This window comes from Bidens hawaiensis, unplaced genomic scaffold (genome assembly GCF_021521415.1).
Source record: "Bidens hawaiensis isolate Kalapana, Puna unplaced genomic scaffold, B.hawaiensis_p1.1 tig00007737_1, whole genome shotgun sequence".
NCBI classification, from domain to species: domain Eukaryota; kingdom Viridiplantae; phylum Streptophyta; class Magnoliopsida; order Asterales; family Asteraceae; genus Bidens; species Bidens hawaiensis.
Window position 1 is genome coordinate 176,262 of NW_027491536.1, and position 22,501 is coordinate 198,762.

Genomic DNA, 22,501 nt, shown 5'->3' on the forward strand with positions numbered 1-22,501 from the left:
GCGATGGTGGTAGTGACGACAACGACGAAAATTGTGGTGGTGGTCAGGCAGCAATAGTGGCGTTGATGGTTCGGCAGCGATAGTGGTGATGGTGGTCAAGCGTCGACGGTGGTGACGATGGTGGCGGTGGCCAACCAGTGTTGTAAAAATTGCTAGTCGCTAGTCAAGCAGCGAGAGCTAGCGATTAATTGGGATTAATCGGATCAGACTTTATGTATAATTTTCTGTTTTACACACACACACACATTTTGATATGTATTTTTTTCGGTTTTATACAAGAATAAACATATGTTGGCCGGAATCTCGCCGGAAACCGCTGATTTTGGTCAGTATATCATAAGAAAAAGTCATTTAATCGGCACAATATAAATTAGTGAAGCGGGACTAACGACTAATCCTGATTTTGGCCAGATTTGACCATTGGTCGTTTAGCCCAATATTAATTAGTGAAGCGGGAACTAGCGATTAATCGACGCATAGTCAAGATTTTTGCAACACTAGTGGCAATGACGGCGATTACAATGGTTGTGGTGGCTACGAAGACGATGGCGGTTTGGGGGGGGGGGTCAAGTGGTGCTGGTAAAGAGGAGGTAGTGGTGGTCAGGTGGTTAGGTGATAGTTGTCATGTGGTGTTGTTGAGAGTGTAGTATGAAAGATGAATGGAGTGAAGTCGATGGGAATGACTGATTTTAAATAATCATTGATTCAACTTAATTGACCAATTAAACACCAATTTTTTATCATTCATGTGTAATAACTCATACCATTCGCCTTTACGTTGCGTTCCCGGGTTTATTTATGAAAAGAAAGAGAAAGAAAATAAACTTTTTTGTTCTTTTTTTTTCTTTTGTAATCTACTATATCTCTTTAATTTTCTTTCATTCTAAATCTTTTTAATTTGAAAATATACATTTTTTTTAATTTTACTCTTCATTTTCTCTCTCCATCTCAGAAGTATCTCTTTTGTTTTTTTGCTCCTTAAATAAAAAACACAACAAAATTTTTTCGTCTTTCATTTTACTCCCCTTTCCTCTTTCCGAAAATATACAAAGTTTATTATTTTACTCTTCATTTTCTCACTCCCCTTAAAATCACCCCTTTTGTTTTTTCGTTCTTAAATAAAAACACCAAAAAGTTTTTCCGTCCTTCATTTTACTTCTCTTTCCTCTTTTGAAAATATACAAAGTTTGTTATTTTACTCTTCAATTTCTCTCTCTCCCAGACGCACCCCTTTCGTGTTTCCGTTCCATAAATAAAAACACAACAAAGTTTTCCCGTCCTTCATTTTACCTCCATTTCCTCTTTCTGAAAACATAAAAAATTTGTTATTTTACTCTTCATTCTCTCTCTCTATCAGACACACCCCTTTCGTTTTTTTTCCATAAATAAAAACATAACAAAGTTTTTCCGTCCTTCATTTTCCTTCGGCTTCCTCTTTTAAATAAATGAAACTAGTGAACACTTACTAAATGCCAATTTTGTTTTTTTAAGTTTCGATACCGTAACAAACGTGAGAAAAACCGACCAGATTCGCTCCACCGCCTCAAAACTAACCAAAACCGACTGAATTAACAACAAGCATAGTTTTACCGTACCATTCACCTTTAGTACCTCCTACCTACCCAACACTTGTTACCAACAGCCGGTAGATGAAACCCTAGACCAATTTGTTCAGCAATCAATCCTCTCAACTAGTCTTCAAATCTCAAGGTACATATACTTGTTTACTAATAATCATTTAATTAGCGTGTTGGAAGTAGTTAAACTTGCTTCCAGTAGTTTCAATTTTGTCATAATTTACACCAAATGTTGAGCAGATCATATGGCTGATGACATTAACGGTGAAGTAGTAGATGATAACATCAACATCATCAACAACATTGATAATGATATTGATTTAGACGGTGAAGATGATGATGATGATGATGTTTATGTGCATACTGTCTGTGCGATATGTGATAATGGTGGCGAGCTTATATGGTACAAACGACTACTTATTTACTTCATGCCTTCGTTTCGTGAAATATGTTTAATTGTTTAGGTGAATTATGCTTTATGAAAATATCTCTAGGGATTATTAGCCTCAACTAGACGTGTAAACGAACCAAACGAACACGAACACTTAATTGGACAAGTTTTGGTGTTCATGTTCGCTAGGGGTGCAAACGAGCCGAGCCGAGCCAAGCCGAGCCCGAGCCCGAGCTCGACTAGGCTCAAGCTCGGCTCGTTTCGAGCTCTATTTTCAAAGCTCGAGCTCGGCTCGTGAGTAGATTTTCAAGCTCGAGCTCGGCTCGTTTCGAGCTCTATTTTCAAAGCTCGAGCTCGGCTCGTGAGTAGATTTTCAAGCTCGAGCTCGGCTCGTTTACTATTTATCAATTAGTTTTTATATAATTATAATTGTTTTATATATTTTTTCTATTATAATATTTTATGTATAAAATAATATATATTATTTAGTTATATTTATTTAATTTTTCATAACATTAGATATATTAATTAATAATTATTTAATATATATTTTTAAAAAAAGTATATAAATGGCAAGCTCGTTTAGGCTCGCGAGCCAGCTCGAGCTCGATAAGTGAAGCTCGGGCTCGGGCTTGTTTATTAAACGAGCTTACTTTTAGGCTCAGGCTCGGGCTCGATTAAGCTCGGCTCGTTTAACTTACACAGAGCTCGAGCTCGGCTCGTTTCAAGCTCTATTTTCAAAGCTCGGGCTCGGCTCGTGAGTAGTTTTCAAGCTCGAGCTCGGCTCGTTTACTATTTATCAATTAGTTTTTATATAATTATAATTATTTTATATATTTTTTCTATTATGATATTTTATGTATAAAATAATATATATTATTTAGTTATATTTATTTAATTTTTCATAACATTAGATATATTAATTAATAATTATTAAATATATATTTTAAAAAAAATATATAAATGGCAGGCTCGTTTAGGCTCGTGAGCCAGCTCGAGCTCGATAAGTGAAGCTCGGGCTTGTTTATTAAACGAGCTTACTTTTAGGCTCAAGCTCGGGCTCGAGCTCGATTAAGCTCGGCTCTATTGAGGTTTTTAGCGAGCCGATCTCGAGCAGCTCGGCTCGTTTTCACCCCTAATGTTCGCTCATTTAAAAAGTACATGCTAGTGTTTATGTTTGTTCATTTAAAATCTAGACGAGTAGTTCACGAACACAAATGAGCATAATTGAACAAAGATAAATGAACAAACAAACGAACAAATATAAAACTCATCCAAAAATGAACTTAGATGAACGTTCACGAACATCCTGCTGAACGGTACACAAACAATTCACTTTGTTTACAGGCGTAGCCTCTACCGAAATAACCAATCGGTTTTTGGTTATTCGGTTCGGGTTATTTGGTTATTTTTGGTTAATAACCTAAATCAAACTTGGGCCAAAATTTTTACGTAGGAATACATGTAAAGGATGCATAAATACATGAAATGGAGATATAAATAAAACTCATCCAAAAACGAACATAGACTTCACGAACGTAAACGAACATCCCACTGAACGGTTCACAAACAATTCACTTTGTTTACAGGCCTAGCCTCTACCGAAATAACCAATCGGTTCTTGGTTAATCGGTTCGGTTTATTAGATTATATTCTCGGTTAATTTTTGGTTAGGGACCAAAATCAAATTTGGGTCAAAATTTTTACATATGAATACATGTAAAGGATGCATAAATACATGAAAAGGAGATATTAATATATGAATGGGAGTTATAAAACATGCAATGGAGGAGAAAAAGCTAGAAATACATGAAAATATGAATAGTTTGATACTTTAGATGCTTCGCTTTTGTTAAATTGATTTGTTTCCTCCATTTTGTTTGATACGCTTCAGCTCATTGCATTTATACTATACACATTTGGTTTGGATTTCCTTGGGACTCGCGTTTGAAAATAGACGTGGCAATCGAGTTGAAAGTAACTTGAAGAATTCTAGATGATTACAATTTTTCAGGCCGCTTTATTGAAAAGTAGATACATATATACATTTGTAGTATAGCCTTTCAATCATATTTAATACATTAATATATTTTATTTCTCAAATGCATTGAAAAAGAAATGAAATTGCTGCCCGTTGTGACCTGAACTTGTTTAGTTTTGTTGTGTTTGTTCTTTTCAGTTGATGGTTTTCTTTCTAATCATTTTGTCATCTTTTCAGCTGTGAAGGTGGATGTTTCAGGGCATTTCATCAAAGCCCAAATTCTGAGGCGGCACGAGATCCAACTGTGGATCTCTTCGTTTAACTTCTAGGGAATTGGAGGTTGGTTAGCATCCATATATGAGTTTGGATGATATAACTTATAAATATTGTTTCGTATTCAAAATTATTCTCTAAACCTTATTTGTTTTTGCATTGTTTATTTTAGTCATATGACTCGTATGTCGTATCCTATATGTAATCTTTGCAGGGTGTATACGTATATCAGTGTGAGAATTGCCGGTATAGTCTACATCAGTGTGCCGTTTGCAGTGAACTAGGGCGTTCTGATATATCTTTATATACAGAGGTATGCAATACTTGAGACAATAATTTTCATTTTTTTTTCGATGATCTTCAACAAATAATGTATCTAATCTTTAGCATGAGAGTACTTTTCGTCTTGATTTGTTATTGCTAGAATTCTAGAAATGTTCCATGGAAAATTATTATGTTACTTTCCTGGCTTGGTTTCTTTTTGGAGTCATCAGTATAAGTTTTTTCCTCCTTTTTTTTGTTTTTAAAAATGTCACTTTTGTGTAGGGCTGTAAACGAACCGAATTGAACCGGACAAGATCTTGTTCATGTTCGTCCGTTAAGCTTTTATCGAACAAACGAACGGTTCACAACCACCAATGACTAAACTGAGCGAATATTTGTGTTTGCTCATTAAAGAAATGAATTTGTTTTTGAACGGTTCACGAACACAAATGAAGATAAACAATGTTTTATTTGATTTTGCTAACCGATAATGTTCTGTGTCAAAGGTTCGGTCTGGCTACCAAGTTTGTGTTGTTTTTTTAACAGTCATAAGGTAATTTACATATAAATTAATCACATAATGTTTATTAATTTGTTTTATAGTTAATATTCTTTTATGGATTTAAATGATAAGATTAGAAAATTCACTAAAAATATATTAAAAAAAAACTTTTAATGAACAAACATTAGCGAACATAAAGGGACGTTAACGAACACCTTTATCTAACGTTCATGAACACAATTGAACGGACATGGCCTTTGTTCGTGTTCATTCATTTAATTGATCAAACAAACATATTCGTTCATTTATTAAAAGAACGAACATAAACAAACTTCCCGCCGACCAGCTCGCCGAATGTTCGGTTCGTTTACAGTCTTTTATGATTCTCATAAAATCATATATTTCTATATTAAAATGTTATTTAAAAACCCAACACCACCTAAATTTATCGACATTAGTGATGAAATTTTGTGATTTTACAATGAACAAACTTCTTAATTGGTATTGTTTTGCAGGTTTTTCGTTGTAGTTATGCAACTTGTGGTCACTTCTATCACCCAAAATGTGTAGCAAGGCTGCTTCAGAACAATGATATAACCGCGCAACGGACTCTTAAACATCAGATTGCTGCAGGGGAAGCTTTCATATGTCCAGCTCACAGATGTGCTGTCTGTAACCAAATAGAAAACGAAAGGGTTGTAGATTTTCAATTTGCTATTTGCAGGCGATGCCCAAAAGCATACCACAGGAGATGTTTACCTAGGTAATATTTATATATTTTTTGTTTTATTCATATATTCTCTTCTTCATCCAAAGTTGCTATCGTCTATTACTTGTAATTAGTTTTGATATACTTTTTTTATTCTTTTGGAAATTCCGTAGGGGTATTAAGTTTGCGCATGAAATTGGTGAAGATGATAATGACGATGACGACGACGCCAGATCGTGTATAACAGGTCAGAAACTAGGGGTGTGCACAAAACCGAAAAAACCAAAAAAACCTAACCGAAAAAACCAAACCGAATTAGAAACCGGCGGTTCGGTTTTGAACTTTAGCAAAAACCGAAATATTGGTTTTGGTTTGGTTTTGTATTTTGTTAAGAACCGAAAAAACCGAACAGAACCGCAACCACAAAAATTCATCAAAATAACCATAACATCTTAACCGTAATTATTAAAAGAAAATCTACCGAAAACTATTTGTTTAGTATTAACATATGGTTAATAACAAATATATTTGGTTTCTACATATGATTACTAAATAATAATACTGGTACTTTTAGTTTTGATTTTAAATCTATCTTTTATAAGCTTTTAATAATATTTGAGATTCAAACATTTAATATTCTATTAATCATTAGTTTAAATAAAAAAAACAAATATCATGCCCAATTTCAATATCCTGGTCAAGTTTATTTTGGCCCAAAACGTTTAGCCTCGATTAGCAAATCAGAAAAAACCGCATCTAAAACCGAACCAAATCCAAAAACCAAAAACCGAAATAACTGAAACCGAACGGTTTTAAAAAGTCATAAAACCGAAAGTTTGGTTTTTGGTTCGGTTTTAGTCAAAAACCGCACCGAACCGCACCACGCACACCCCTATCAGAGACGATGGCACAATTATCAAACATGAATACGACTCATTTAACTGATTTATATTTCAAGTCTATAACGCTGTTGTATGTTTCATGTACCAAGGAGAAATAACGGAGTCTAGTCTCCTAATTTTAATTTTTTTGAAAAAAAAGTTATAAAATTACATAGTGTACGTTCTATTAAACAAGCTTACTTGTGTCTTAAACAGGTACCTCTGTTGCTAGCACTTCCATTGTCAGGGCTTGGGATGGACTTTTGCCTAAATCGCGTGCATTGATATATTGCCTGTAAGTTTGTAATCTTTTAAATAGAGGTGGCAGTTTTAACCTGTTTGGGTAAAGATTGAACCAATAGCTGATAAGGAAATGGGTGAAAATTGCGTCGAAAGTCGCGTAAGGTGTCGTATTTTGCTAAAAAAATATAAAACCTCCTAATTCAAAAAGTTAGATTGTTATTCTAGTGTTTTTTTTTATGGTAAATTATATCAGACGCCAATTACTGATTATTATTAGTAGGGGTGCAAACGAGCGGACCTGCTCGCGAGCTATTCAATCTCGGATTGATTAACAGCTCGAAACAAGCCCGACCTCAAATAAAGCTCGTTTAGTTATCGAGCCTGAGCTCGAGCCTAGTATGGAAAACTCGTTTAGGCTCGTCGCGCTATTACCAGCCGTCTGTATTTTTAAGTTTTACCTCTTTTTCACTTTTATGTATAAATTTCACACTGCACAACCGAGCTTGAGCCAAACTTTGGCTCGTTTAAGGTACCACACAATTTCGAGCCAGGCTTAGGCTCGCGTAAGGCTTTTCTTAAAATATATTAAATTAATTTAAATCATATGCACTTTAATTAATAAACACTAAACAGGCCGAGCTTGAGCATGAAAAAACCATTTACGAGCCGAGCTCGAGCGTTAAAAAAAGAACACGAACCGAGCTCGAACTCCGGTAAGTAAAACGAGTTGATTTCGAGCCTAGTCGAGCTCGGGCTCAGCTCGGCTCGTTTCACCCTTAAATTTATTAGCCCGACTTGCATGGACCGCTATTTTAACTAACATTTATTCTGGGATTTGTCAGAGAACATGAGATTGACCCGGAACTAGGCACTGCTGCAAGAACCATAATATGTAGGAATATTCTCGTTTGACCGGTGGCGATTCAGTAGAAGACTATGAATGTAATAGCATTAGTAGATGTAATGTTATTGTAACTTGTAAGAAGTTAAAATTATCATTCTATGGTATGTATGTTATGCTTAATGTTATCTTTATTATGTTTTATGTGTATGTATGCTATATGTTTCTTGTTCATGAAAAATGTGAGTTTCTTGTTTGAGTAACAGTATTAAACTAATATAATCTTAGCAAACAACTCTCCCGCTTTGTCGAAAACTTCATCATCGTATCAGAGAAAAACGACTGCCTTATATGAAGTGGGTCGAGGATCGGAATTATAATTCGATGGAGCCATCCTGCCATCCTGGTATATCTTTCGGCTTCTGGCCGCCCTCCGGTTTCACATGTTTATAACACATGTCAAACGTTTTAGCCGGTCTCTCAATCGAACGGTGATTCTTATCATATTTGGGTAAGAGAGAGAACCACTTTCGTTTCAAAAACTTTAATATCATTTGTGTTTGCAAGTAATTTGACAGCGTCTCGTACTTATTTATATCTGACAAAACCAGATAAATTCTCCCAAAGATCTTTCTTCTTTGCCACGTAGGCATCCGATACCTTGCCGAATTGATCAGATTCAATGTGCAAGTTTGATTTATCTTAACAAATGAAAGTAATATCACCCTTCAAAGTTGGATCATTTGACTTGAAAAGTCAAATGCGGACATCCGAGATCACCCTTATGTTTGAAGAATAGAACGTGGTGGCCCGACCCACCCATCCAGGAGGAAACTCACAACTGGAAAAAAAAACCCATTGACTCAACCCGGAACAAATTGCTCCATACGAGACTCTAACCCACGACATCCCATAAGAAAAGTCATGGAGCTACCGTTGGATCAACTGGCTTTGATCAACCTCTTGATCTTTCCAGAACCCGATACCAAGACCAAAGGGAAAAACTAGAGACTAATGCCCAACCAAAAGTACATGGTCTAGATCCGACCTCAATCTCTTTTGAACAGGTAAATTCGATCCGGCTCATATCTCGCTCACCATAAGCATATATGGTTAGTCTATTTTGTAACATATTAGTTACATACCTTATGTGTTACAAATTAGTTATATACCTTATGCGTTACTCATATACGCTATATATTGCTTAGCTTGTAAACTAATACCTTATGTGTTAAAAATATATGCAATAACTAAAAGCAGTTCGTTCTCGAACGTGAACGTGTAAGCTAATACCTTATGTGTTACATGGTCTAGATCCGATCTCAATCCTTTTTGAACAAGTAAATTCGACTTGATTCATATTTCGCTCACCTCAAGCATATATGGTTAGTCTATTGTGTAACATATTAGTTACATACCTAATGTGTTATAAATTAATTATATACCTTATGGCTACAGATATATGCTATAAATTACTCAGCCTGTAAGCTAATGATAACTGAAATTAGCTCGTTCTCGAATGTGAGGACTTATTTCATAAGGTTATTTTGGAACATAGTTGCTTCTCATATATAAGGACTTACTCTCAAGTGGCTGTTCCGAGTATGTAATAATCCGTTACGAGTACTCTATACTAAATTGGAAATATGACATGCTTTGTCAGTATTTAATTGAAGGTTGGTGTCATTAACATCGTTTATCAAAGATCCTTAATGACTTGATGTCGATAGTGGAGAGTGTGGAGATTTAAATGAAATTGTTAGTCATATGTTTGGTTTCGGGTATTTGAACGTAATAAACACAATATTTTGTATGTGCATACGTGAAACATCTTTTACTATGACAATTCACGGTACAAAATAAAACATTCATTTTTTCAATCTTAAATAATTTAAAATTAAGTAATACGGTATATATATATTTGCTTATTGCTTCTCACGCACCAAAAATCGACCCGAAACCGAAAAGCCGAACCGAAACAAAAACCAAAGGTTTGGTTTCATGTTTTTGTAAAAACCGAACTAACGGTTCGATTTTGGTTTTGGTTTTGCAAGTAATAAAAAATGATGAAAACCGAACCAAATCGAATTCCTAATTTTTTTTATTCAAAGTAATTTATAAGATTTAAATAAATATATAACTCAAATATTTTTGAGTCAAATGTATAATAGTTTATTAGTGATGTATTAACCAAATTATTTTACCTGAATTCATTATTTTCGGCCTAAAAGTTTTAAGCTAAAATGGCAAAACCCGAACCGAAACTAAAACGAAAACCAAAAAACCGAAACCAAACAGTTTCAAAAATCCAAAAACCGAAGTTTTGGTTTTCAAAAAAAACCAAACAGTTTTAGCCAATATCTGCACCGAACGCACTCTAGGAGCCACCCTAGGCCATAATACAAACATGTCCTTTGATTTCAGTTCAAAATATTTTAACGAGATGAACAAAGTTTGCAACGAAAATATAACTCCAGGGACAATAATAACAAATTTTAAACTTTTTAAATTAAAATAACAAATTTAAAAAAACCACAAGAATAAAAACCGTAATTTACTTGAACTAAGAAAAAAAATGACATTAAATGACATTAATGACCTCATTCACAACATTTTAACCCACAAGTCCATAACAACATCATGTTTTGTGTGTGCACGTTTTTTTCACTTCTATACAATAATATAAAAGCCCATTAATAACAATAATAATAATAATAATAATAACAACAACAAAAAACAAACCTAGCTCTCATCATCTCGTCACCGTTCTCGAATTCTACCGGCTACCTACTCGATTCACTCCTTTGAATCCATAATAATCAACACACACATATACATATAAATACAGGTATATATATATATATATATATATGTATATTATACGCTCTAATTTATCTGTTATGTATATCAATTTCTATTAATATTATCGGTTCAATTGTTTGTTACGGTTAACCCTAGCGGAACGGATTGCGTTTTGCTTGAAATTAAGGGATTTTGATTACTCGGTGGTTATTAATTAACTTATTAGTGATTGTTTATGATTATGTTGATGTAATTTTGTTCCTGTTGAAATTATTAAGATACGTGCAGTTTTGAAATTGTGTATGCTTAGGTTATTGTGTGCGTGTAGGTGTGTATTATTGTTATTATTATTATTAATATTATATTATTATTATTATTATTATTATTATTATTATTATTATTATTATTTTTGTTGTTGAGTGAGTTTGTGGACGCTTCGGCACTAGGTTTGTAAACGAACTGGACGTAACACTAGCGGAATGAATTGTGTTTCATGTGAAATTTTGGGATTTTGATAACTCGGTGGTTGTTAGTGATTGTGTATGATTATGTTGATGTAATTTTGTTCCTGTTGAAATTGTAAAGATTACGTGTAGTTTTGAAATTGTGTATGCTTAGGTTATTGTGTGCGTGTAGGTGTGTATTATTATTATTATTGTATGTAATTAGTTTTTGTTGTTGAGTGAGTTTGTGGACGCGTCGGCACTAGGTATGTAAACGGACCGGACGTTTATGACCTGTTCGGCGGGAAGTTTGTTTGTGTTCGTTAATGTTTGTGAAGAAACACTAAGTGAACCCTGGGCAGATTATAGATAATCTGGGGGTTAAGTAATGTTTCCCACAAGGATGAGGTTCAGCAGAGAAGATTGTTATTCAAATGACCTGCAAAACAGACACCGTAAGCTCGTCACTGAGAAGGGGGGGTTCCTCCTTGTGACCACCCTCCGGCGTGAGAATCAGACTAGATTGCTCTGAATATGTGTATATTAAGAGATTGCTAGATAAGATGAGATATCAGATGATGTCCTTACCATTCCAAGGTGTTGGAGTATTTATAGCCGAAGGTAGGTTTCCTAGAAGGTACAGCCGGCTGAATAGTATTCCTGTTCTACCAACAGTGGACTACGCACAGGCCATGCTGGTTGGTGGATAGGCTACGGCCAACAGTAACAAGGTCGGCTGTACACTGTTCTTTTACTGCCGGCTATGCACTGTTCCACCAACTGTAGGCTGCGCACGTCCCATCTGTAAGGGTTGGTGAGTAGGCAGCGGCTAATAGTGACAAAAAGTACTAGAGGGTGCTCCTCCTCGTACTGTTGTCGGTGAGCTGTGACCCTGTGATTGGTTCATGGGCTGTTCTGGTCAAATCGTCTGTTCTGCCCATACCTTAGTAGGTATAGTACGAAAGACCTTCCAGAAGCATACGGACTGGCTCATTTAGGCGGGAGTATTCCCGCCTTGCTCATTCCTTCATTGGACTACTGAAGTAGCTAATGCCTTGTGCGTGTAGCCTTGCTGTTAGTGCGGGTAGCCTTCCCTGATGGCTTGTATCCGCAGCTGCGGGAACAGGCGGGGTACTTCACCATTGGGAGGCTTTCCCTGCGGGTACAGCTGGCGTACTGCGCGTAAGGTTCTCTGAGCCTGGTGGGTCCTGCTGGAGCAGTTGGTCATTGCGCAGACGTCCCTGTTCAAGGTGAGTCTTGCGGGTCCAACTGGGCTCTGCTGGGACCTACCTCTTCAAGTCCCCCCAGTCCAATGTTCTTCTCATGAATTATTAATAAGTGAGGTGAACTTTTGGACTTAGCAAGGGGTTTTGAAAAGGGTTTAGTTTTTAGGTTTTCCGTGGTGATTCTTCCCGCGGTTTTCCTGATGTCACGCAGAAATTCCCGACTTTTCTGCTTGATCTTTGGGTGTGAAGCGGGTAGGTTTGTAACCTCCTCGCACGTCAGGAGCGTTGAGTCCCACTTGTGTGGATTCTCCATGGGGTTCTGGTAGTTTTCAACATATTGATCAATTATGCTAAAACCACCAATCCCATCATGGAGTTTCAAACAATATAGTTCTCGACGTTCCCGTCATGCGGGGATGTTATTCCCGTTTCTGCAAGCATGGCCCAGAAGATCCTTCTTGGTTTGAATTCCCTGCAGAGTGCTAAGTATGTGAAGGGTTTTGCCTTGACACTATACCCGCACTCGTCTTACGGTTACTTTACTTCCAAGGTATTCCTGGCGTCAATTCCCTGCGGGTGCTAAGTATGTGAAGGGTTTTGCCTTGACACTGTACCCGCACCCGTCTTATGGTTACTTGGTTGCCAAGGTAAGGGGTATTTTCCCGCTTACTTTTGAATCTTTTTGAAATTTTTTTTTTTTTTTTGAAATTCGAAGAGTTGGTGAAAGGATAAGAACAGTCCAAACCTCTGAAACGTCGTGCGACGGTTTCTTCTGACTGTGTCAGGACGTGCAGGAAGTTATGGTAACGTGACAGTACCTGGTCATTCCAGTCGCTTTTTCAGGCGCGTGGGCCCGTTTTTTCGGGCGCGTGGCCGCGAAATTAATGGTATGCGTCCTTTCAACAGCTGTTGCCAGCTTGCTTTTTGCCACGTGTCATAGTTTCATTGCACCTTCGATTTCTCTCTCCTCCGCATTAAATTCATCGCATTAATTGCGATTAGTATATAAAGGTGGAGAGGGTTCTTTGTAATTCATACTTTCACTCTTCTCTTCATCTTCAGAACGATTTCCGGCGAATACTCATCTTTCAGCCGAGCATTCTCTTGAAATCGTTTTCTTCTTTCTTTTGCAAGATGTCTCGTGATCTCGAATCTACAGCCGATGACAAGAGTACTTCTGGCGAGTGCCAGTGTGCTCTGCCTGTCGATCTGTACCAGTACGTCGTCAGGAAGTTCATGCTCGAGCCTCTCGAGCCTGAGTTTCCTGAACCCCATCAAACGGTGTACGATGCCCCCAGAGGCAAGATCGGGGTATATGCTGCATTCTTTGTTTATGGGAATCTTAGGTTCCCATTGACAAAGTTTGTTTACCGTGTCCTGGAGAGGCACGGTGTGCACCTGACCGAGGTGCACCCGATGGCGATTGCCAAGATTCGGCACTTCGAGTGGGTGTGCCGGATTCTGGGCATTGAGCCCTATGTTGACCGCCTGATGACCTTCTACACTTGGAGGTGCATCCAGGGGTGGTATACATTGATAACCCGGATTAAGGGTTTGAAAATCTGCGCAACCGAGCGCAGTCTTCGCTCGTGGAAGCGGGAGTTCTTCTAGATCTCCGCTCGCGCCATCCCACTTGCCATGAAATTCAAGAACGGGCAAGCACTTCCCAGCCTTCACGCCTCCAACTACGAGGAGGCGGAATGGTTTTCGAAGATATCCCGGGTCCAATCTCCGGTTTACCGGTTTGCGGAGTCCGGGATGGTGATGTTGGGGATGAGTCGGGTGTGGAAGGAGGCGGATGCGCAAAAGATCCCAATCGTCCTTGAATACGGTTCGAATTCTGTTCCTTACGGTATGCTTTGTTTCTTTTTGTTGATTTTGAATTTCTTCTAACTTCTTTCCTGTTTATTTCAGAGGGGAACGACTTGCAGTCGCTTCTGAACCCGCGGGAGGCTGACGGTCCCGCTCGGATGGGTACTCGCGCTCTAGACGAGAAAGAGTTGCCCATCCTAGAACAAACGGCGGATCGGTTCGTGGAGGTCTACCCGCTAGGCCACGAGATCCTGAGCGCCAGGCGGCCAGGTAAGGCGCTATTCAACCCTCGACCCCTCAATGTTGAAACCTCTGCTGGAATTCCTCTAATCGTATGTTCTGATGAGGAATCCGCTTATGGTCCTCCGTTGGTGCGGAAGAAGAAGGCTGCCGGCGGGAAGGGGAAGGAGAAGGTGGCCTCCACTGCCGATCCGGTGCCTCGGTCTGATTCGGAGACCGAGAGCGACGAGGTGGCGGGGAATCCCGGTGCTGACAAGACCACCGCTCCGGAGGCTGCGACTGTCACCTCCGGAGAGCCCAAGAAGACGACGGTGAGCGGCGCAAAGAGGCCTGCTCCATCGGGTTCGTCCCCGCCTCTCCGTACCTTCAGGCTCAAGAAAACCCGTAAGTACAAACTTCCTTTTATCCTTTTCATAGTTTTCCATCATTAATACTTGTCTTCTTTGTGCAGGCGTGGATGTTGACGCATTCCAGGGTGGAGCACAGAGGAGTACCTCTCCGCCAATGACGGTAGGCTTGGTCAGCCTACCTGAGGCGTCGACCCAGGCGCCTGCGCCTGCTTCCGCTGGTTCAGTTGCTCACTCCTTTGAGCCGACTGTTCCAGCTGTGATGACGTCACCGCCGGCTGTGAGTGCTATTTTTACAGCATCTTTCACCGAGCCGGCGGTTACTATTGCTGCGGATTCCGCAGCGGCGACCGCGGCGGCCGCTACCATGCCTCCTCCGTCATCGGCAACGACTGCCGATCCTTCAGGTATGCATGGGGCGTATCGCCAAACTCTGCCACCTTCCCATCTGCCTGACCTCTTGGATGGATTTCCCTTGGGTTCAGGTGATGGGTTCGGCGGCTATCGGCCTGTTATTGACCCTACAGGTGCGTAGGGTTCTTTTGGCCTATTTTATATTTTTCAATCATCTTTTCCTAACTGCTCTTTGTTTTTTGCAGTGTCGGATTCCAATGAAGTGTATGTTCCACGATGGAACATTCGCCGAGGAACAACCCTTCGCACCCCTGTGGAGTGCGTGGAGTGGGCTCGTCACGCTGCTCCTAGTGGTGCGTTGGGGGAAGCCATGGCTAGCTACCAGGAGGGTAGGCTAAGCAATGAGCTTCGGGTTCTCCTGGCCCGAATGCAGCCGCGCGTCGAGCTGCTTTGTCGTGAAAACGACAAGTTAAAAGCAGCTCGCCTTCAGGAAGTAGCTCAGGCGCGGGCTGTCCGGGAGGAGAATAGGAGGCTTTCCGCCGCAGCGGCGGAGAAGGAGAAGGCGTTCAAGGCCCTTGAAGTTGAGGTTCAGGCCCGTCTCGAGGCTCGCTCCAAGGCTGCCCAAGCTGTTAATGAACAGCTTCGGCTGGATAAGGAAACTGCTAGGAACGCAACTGAAAGGGCCACCAAGGCTGAAGCTGTTGCTGAGCCTCTACGCCTGGAGTATGAAGAGCTTAAAGCCAAATTAGAGGCTCTCCAGTAGGCTCATGATGCCTTGGCGATGGAGGACGCGAAGAAGCTCCAAGAAATCCTGGACCAGAGGGGCGTGCTTGACCACACTGAGCGGAAGCTAAAGGGCGTCGAAGAGGCTGCTGCAAAGGAAGTGTTGCTTTCCAACCTTAATAAAAGTGAAGCCGAACGCGCCTGTACCCAAGCTCAAGCCGCCCTCCAAGAAGCTCTGGTTGCCAAGGAATGGCTTCTTCGAGAAGCGTTGTCTCAGGTAAGCTTTTCATGTCTTTACGCTTTTCTTTGTAAATAGAAAAGGTTCTGATACTTGTATTATTTCTTTGTAGGTTGTGCATCGGGTCTTCTCAGAGACGTCTTATGACGATGCTATGAGCGCAGCCCTCAACGCTTCTCATGAGGATGGGGAAAAGGCCGGCTTCCTGTTTGGTCTAGGGTTCGTTGAGAAAGGCATCCCGCCTTCCAACTTCCCTTTGTATAATGTGGATACTGAAGCTATTTACGACCAAGCAGTGAACCAGTATGCCGCCTTCCCGCATCCGGTGGTGGAGAAGGTGAACGAAGTCGCTGCTGCTGATGATGGGCTAGCTATTCTCAAAGCTTTCCTTGAACCACCACGCTCTACTGATGGAGCGGGTCCAAGTGAAAGTGGTCCTGAAGCTTGATTCTGAAGATCCCTTTCCACCATTAGCGTAGATTTTTGCTTTTGTATAGCTATCTTTGTAATATTTGAATTTGATGGAATAAAGATTGTGTTAGTTCTTTGCCTTGTTTATTTTACGCATGTTTTGATCTAACTTAGCAATTTCTTTAGTACTTAGATAAGTTAACTTTTTAACGTGGTAAATTATAAGTTTGTTTCGCTTCCTCTTTCATGATTGTGCGGGTATGACCGTCACTTACACTTAGTAGGATGGCTTAACTTTACTTATATCTGACCTGCGTGGAAGTTTTCCTTTGAAATTTTCTAAGTGTTCAGAATAAGTTAACCTTTGAACGTGGTAGATGGTAGGTTGAAGTTTTGCTTCCTTGTTCGTGATTGTGCGGGTAAGACCGTCACTTGCACTTACAAGGATGGCTAGACTTTACTTACATCTGACCTGCGTGTAGGTTTTCCTTAAAACTTGAGATTTCTAGCGTTGTGTTTATGCGGGTTTTGCCGCCTTCCACACGTAACGACTTACTTCTTCCCCCATTTATGCGGTGAATACCGGCACATTAGTGCGAGAAGTTCATAAGTATAAAGGTAAGGCTATCAACACATTGTGAAAGGAGAATAATTTCCATTAGAAGTGGCTCTAGGCCTTTTCTTTACAAGTTTGGAATTGATCTACATATAACATTTGCGTAATTGAGCTCCATTCCATGTTCTTGGGATGGGAGTGCCATCGAGCCTTTCGAGCCGGTATGCGCCCTTTCCCAGGACTTCTTTGATAATGTATGGCCCTTCCCAGACCGGGGCCAGCTTTCCCGGGCGTTCTTGGTTCGAAGCCTCGTTGTTACGCAGTATGTAGTCTCCTACATTGAAGTTGCAGAGTTTTACCCGCGTGTTGTAGTACTTTTGCATTTGTCGCTTGTAGTTCTCTTCACGCACTGCGGCTAAGTCTCTGCGTTCCTCGGTTAGCATAAGGTCCAACCGTCTTTCCGCATCATTGTCTTCTGGCTGAATCAAGACCCTTGGTGAGGGTAAACCAATTTCGACCGGGACCATGGCTTCAGTGCCATAAGTGAGACTGAACGGTGTTTCTCCCGTACTGGCCTTCTTTAGCATTCTGTTTGCCCAAAGGACGTGCGGAAGCTCGTCCACCCAGCCGGATCTGTGTTCCAAGAGTCTTTTCTTGATGCCTTCGACGATGCTCTTATTTGCTCTTTCCACCTCACCATTACCTTGCGGGTGTGCCACTGAGGTAAAGGTGTGGGTGATTTGAAGTTCTTTCAGCCACTGTTGTAGCTTCTTGTCAGCAAAGTTGGTGCCGTTATCGCTCACCAAATTCTGGGGAATGCCGGTGATCATCGCTACACCCTCAGCTGTTGGCCCATCCCATCATGCCGTGGACTGAGGATACAACGGCGTTGAATCTTGCCATCCCGTCTCTCCCGAAGAGAATGTCGTATGTGTGGTGTGGCTTCCTCATCACGACAAAGTCCACATCTTCTGTGCGGGAGTGTTTCCCATCCGTAAGAGTGACGGGGAAAGATAGGATACCCAGGGGGGTGTTTGTGCTGCCGTCAAACCCTTCCATCGAGGCGCAGATCGTTTCCAGGCGTTCCTTGTCTTCGTCATCTAGCTTGTCGAAGAACTGCCTGTACATCACCGTTGACGAGGCGCCGTTGTCAACAAGAGTGCGAGAAGTGATGTAGTGCCCCAGCTGGCTTTTGATGACGATAGGGCCTTCTTTGCTGGGTCCTCCTGGCACTCGCGGGAAGCGCACCTCAGCTTCCTTCCACGCACATGGTTCTGTCGTTCGCCTTTTTCTTCCTCTGATCTTACCATGAACCATGTTGATGCTGATGTCAACGGGCTTTCGTCCGTTGCCTCGGTACCGGTTGTCGTTCCTTCCTCCCTTCTTGATTGATGCCACCAGGTGTGCCAGTCTTCCATCCTTGACGAATGCTTCAACAATATCCTTCAAGGATGTACACTCTTCCGTACTATGACCTTTTGTCCCGTGGAAGTCACAGGATTTACTCTGATCCGCATTAGGTCGCTGCCGGATCATTGGAGCTTTTGGCCATGGTAGCTTTTCAGTGGCAAATATCTCCGTGACGCTTTTGGTGAGTGGCGTCCACCGGTGCTTTTGGCTTGAAGGGTGTGTGTGATTTCTTCCGCCAACAAGAGGGTGAGAGCTGGATGAGGTGTCAAAGTTTACCCTTGACTGCCAGATACCTAGCTTCCTCTTTTTGTTCTGCCGGGCGATCCGAACATTGTTCTCTCTTGTCCTCTGCGTGTAGAGGTGCGTACTCTGGGGAAGATCCCTTCCCAGTTGCTTCTCCGTCTCGGCAAAGCGCTTGGCCGCCGTCATGATGGCATCCCATGTTGATGGCATGCCATCCTTACCCGTCAATGTGCGGATAAGCTCTGTGTATTCGGCGCCTTGGATGAAAGCGGCGCGAACAAGATCTTCACTTATGTTGCCGAGACTTAGCTTTTTGGAGTTGAAGCGGGTGATGAAGTCTAGTAAAGATTCATCCTCCTCTCTAACGCAATTGAGGATCGTCCACTGTTCTTCGGTATATTTCCTCTGCTGGCTGAAGTGCTCGCTGAACTTGTTCTGAAAGTCCGCCCAATCATAAATGTGGTGGACCGGTAAACGATCGAACCATGCCCTGGCCGCTCCAACCAGAGTCATCTGGAACATATAACACCATGTGGGTTCCGTCCAGTTACTGACGGTTGCCCCCGCAATGAATCTGTTCAAGTGGTCGTCTGGGTCGGATAGACCATCATAAGTGCCGATGTTGGACATTTGTTTGGCACTTCTCGGGGCGATTGCTTCCGCAATGTCCCTTGCGAACTTAGACTTTCCTGCATTTGCAGCAGTTGGTCTAAAGGTTTTAGAGAAGTCACGCGGGTTTCTCTCCGCATTTGTTGGTTTAAAGGCTTCCCCAAAATTCCTTGGCTGGAAGTCCGTTTCATTACGCTTCCCTTTTGCCTTATGGCGAGGGTTTGCGTCGGTATCGGATTCTTCCCGCTCATCGTCTGAGTACTCGCACTCACTGTTCAAATTGAGATGTTGGCGAGTACTGCCGAATTCGTCAGCCTGTTGAACTGAACGCAAGCGTTCATCCAACTCAGCCTGGAACTCTTTCTGACGTGCTTCGGCCCACGCCTTAACTTGATCTAGTGTTTGGCGAGGGACCCTCGTTCGTTTCTCCAACTGGGCATCAGTGAACCCCAGTGGAATATTTACTGCACGTGCCCCGGCTTGGGTAGCCGGGGTAGTGTTCGTAAGATTTGTATAACCGCCGGTGTTCCCAGTTACTGGGGTTGTGGTCACCGGGGTTTCTTGGTCACTTACTGGCCTTGGGACCGGAGTAACGTTAACCATTTCTTCAGAAACTTTGAAAAAACTAAGAATTAGTTCTAGCTTTTATGCACGGATGGCGCCAATGAAGAAACACTAAGTGAACCCTGGGCATATTATAGATAATCTGGGGGTTAAGTAATGTTTCCCACGAGGATGAGGTTCAGCAGAGAAGATTGTTCTTCAAATGACCTGCAAAACAGACACCGTAAGCTCGTCACTGAGAAGGGGGGGTTCCTCCTTGTGACCACCCTCCGGCGTGAGAATCAGACTAGATTGCTCTGAATATGTGTATATTAAGAGATTGCTAGATAAGATGAGATATCAGATGATGTCCTTACCATTCCAAGGTGTTGGAGTATTTATAGCCGAAGGTAGGTTTCCTAGAAGGTACAGCCGGCTGAATAGTATTCCTGTTCTACCAACAGTGGACTACGCACAGGCCATGCTGGTTGGTGGATAGGCTACGGCCAACAGTAACAAGGTCGGCTGTACACTGTTCTTTTACTGCCGGCTATGCACTGTTCCACCAACTGTAGGCTGCGCACGTCCCATCTGTAAGGGTTGGTGAGTAGGCAGCGGCTAATAGTGACAAACAGTACTAGAGGGTGCTCCTCCTCGTACTGTTGTCGGTGAGCTGTGACCCTGTGATTGGTTCATGGGCTGTTCTGGTCAAATCGTCTGTTCTGCCCATACCTTAGTAGGTATAGTACGAAAGACCTTCCAGAAGCATACGGACTGGCTCATTTAGGCGGGAGTATTCCCGCCTTGCTCATTCCTTCATTGGACTACTGAAGTAGCTAATGCCTTGTGCGTGTAGCCTTGCTGTTAGTGCGGGTAGCCTTCCCTGATGGCTTGTATCCGCAGCTGCGGGAACAGGCGGGGTACTTCACCATTGGGAGGCTTTCCCTGCGGGTACAGCTGGCGTACTGCGCGTAAGGTTCTCTGAGCCTGGTGGGTCCTGCTGGAGCAGTTGGTCATTGCGCAGACGTCCCTGTTCAAGGTGAGTCTTGCGGGTCCAACTGGGCTCTGCTGGGACCTACCTCTTCAGTTTGTTACAGTGAAAATTAGCGGAATGAATTACGCTTAACGTGAAATTTCGGGATTTTGATAACTCGGTGGTTATTAGTGATTGTGTATGATTATGTTGATGTAATTTTGTTCCTGGTTGAAATTATGAAGATATGTGCAGTTTTGAAATGGTGTATGTTTAGGTTACCGTGTGCGTGTAGGTGTGTATTATTATTATTATTGTATGTAATTAGTTTTTGTTGTTGAGTGATTTTGTGGACGCGTCTAGGTTTGTAAACAAACAGGATGTTTATGAACTGTTTGGTGGGAAGTTCGTTTATGTTTGTTATGGTGAACGCTAGCGGAAAGAGTTACGCTTAATGTGAAATTTGGGAATTTTGATAACTCGGTAGTTGTTAGTGATTGTGTATGATTACATTGATGCAATTTTGTTTGTGTTGTCGAAATTATGAAGATGTGTGGCTGTTAGATACATGCAGTTTTGAAATTGTATTTATGTAGTTTTTGTTGTTGTGTGAGTTTGTGGACATGTTGGCACTAGGTTAGTAAACGAACCGGACGTTCATAATCTGTTCGGTGGGAAGCTCGTTTGTGTTTGTTACGGTGAACGCTAGCGGAATGAATGCGTTTCACGTGAAATTTGGGGATTTTGATAACTCGGTGGTTTTTAGTGATTGTATATGATTAAGTTGATATAATTTTGGTTGTGTTGAGTTTTGTTGTTAAATACATGTCGTTTTCAAAATCTATAAATTTAGGTTACTGTGTGCGTGTAGGTGTATGTTATTGTGTAAGTTTAGAAGCAAAACAAGAAGTTGTTTCATCATTCATGCATTACATAAGATAAATAAACAATAAATTTAGTTGACATGTCAACAGACTTAGCACTCTAGAAACACCAGATATGTCTGCAAGAGGACTTTCTTAGGTTATACTGTGATTTGTTAAGATTTGTTGACCAGAATGTTTGCATGCCTTAGTGAAACCGGTTCTATGCCTAATTATTTGTTATGGTGAACCCTATCGGAACGACTTGTGTTTCACGTGAAATTTGGGATTTTGATATTATGAACTGTGAACGGAGATATGCTGTTAGATACTTGTAGTTTTGAAATTCCAGAAATTTAGGTTACTGTGTGCGTGTAGGTTAGATGCAAAACAAGAAGTTAGCCTGAGGACTTTCTTAGGAAATTTTGTGATTTTGTTGAGATTTGTATTTTATTGAGGCTATCAGTATTTATATTTGATTATGTTGATGTGATTTTATTCATGTTATATATGCGCAGTTTTGAAATTCTGTAAGTTTAGGTTGCTGTATTCGTGTAGGTATATATTATCGTACATCTTTAAAGGCAAAACAAGAAGTTTTCCAGATAGTAGTTATTGTTCATTGAAAACCCTAATTTCTTCTTGTGAACCTTGACTCTTGAATTCCTGTGAGTTTGTGGACATGTCAGCACTAGGCCTGTAAATGAACCAAACATGAACATTATTTTTTGTTCGTTTAATTAAATGAACGGACATTAACACACGTTTCGTTCGTGCATTTATGTTTGTGAATATTGATTTTTGTTAATTCATTTACTTTTCTTTATCCTTATATGTCTGTTCGTTCTAAGTTTGAATAAATACACAAGTAGTATGTGTGTCTTCGTAGTATGTGTGTGTGTGAATAAATTAGGTGGTTTCCTTATGGCAACCTTGCAATAGATATTTCTTGACTAGAATTTTTGCATGCTTTAATGAAACCCCGTGATCTTTTGCCTTATTATTATCTCATATGAAGAGCAATTGTAACTTAATCGGTTCATTTG

General features: G+C 40.9%; 1 protein-coding gene across 1 annotated transcript in view; it reads left to right on the forward strand.

Annotated features, from left to right (window-relative positions):
- Positions 1-506: 506 nt before the first annotated feature.
- Positions 507-22,501, forward strand: part of LOC143635846 (protein ENHANCED DOWNY MILDEW 2-like) — a 38,176-nt gene continuing 16,181 nt past the window's right edge. The window contains exons 1-6 of the mRNA XM_077103577.1: positions 507-579; positions 4,236-4,288; positions 4,437-4,535; positions 5,504-5,751; positions 5,871-5,944; positions 6,795-6,873. Coding sequence (XP_076959692.1) covers positions 507-579; positions 4,236-4,288; positions 4,437-4,535; positions 5,504-5,751; positions 5,871-5,944; positions 6,795-6,873 — 626 coding nt within the window. The remainder of the gene's footprint in view (positions 580-4,235; positions 4,289-4,436; positions 4,536-5,503; positions 5,752-5,870; positions 5,945-6,794; positions 6,874-22,501) is intronic.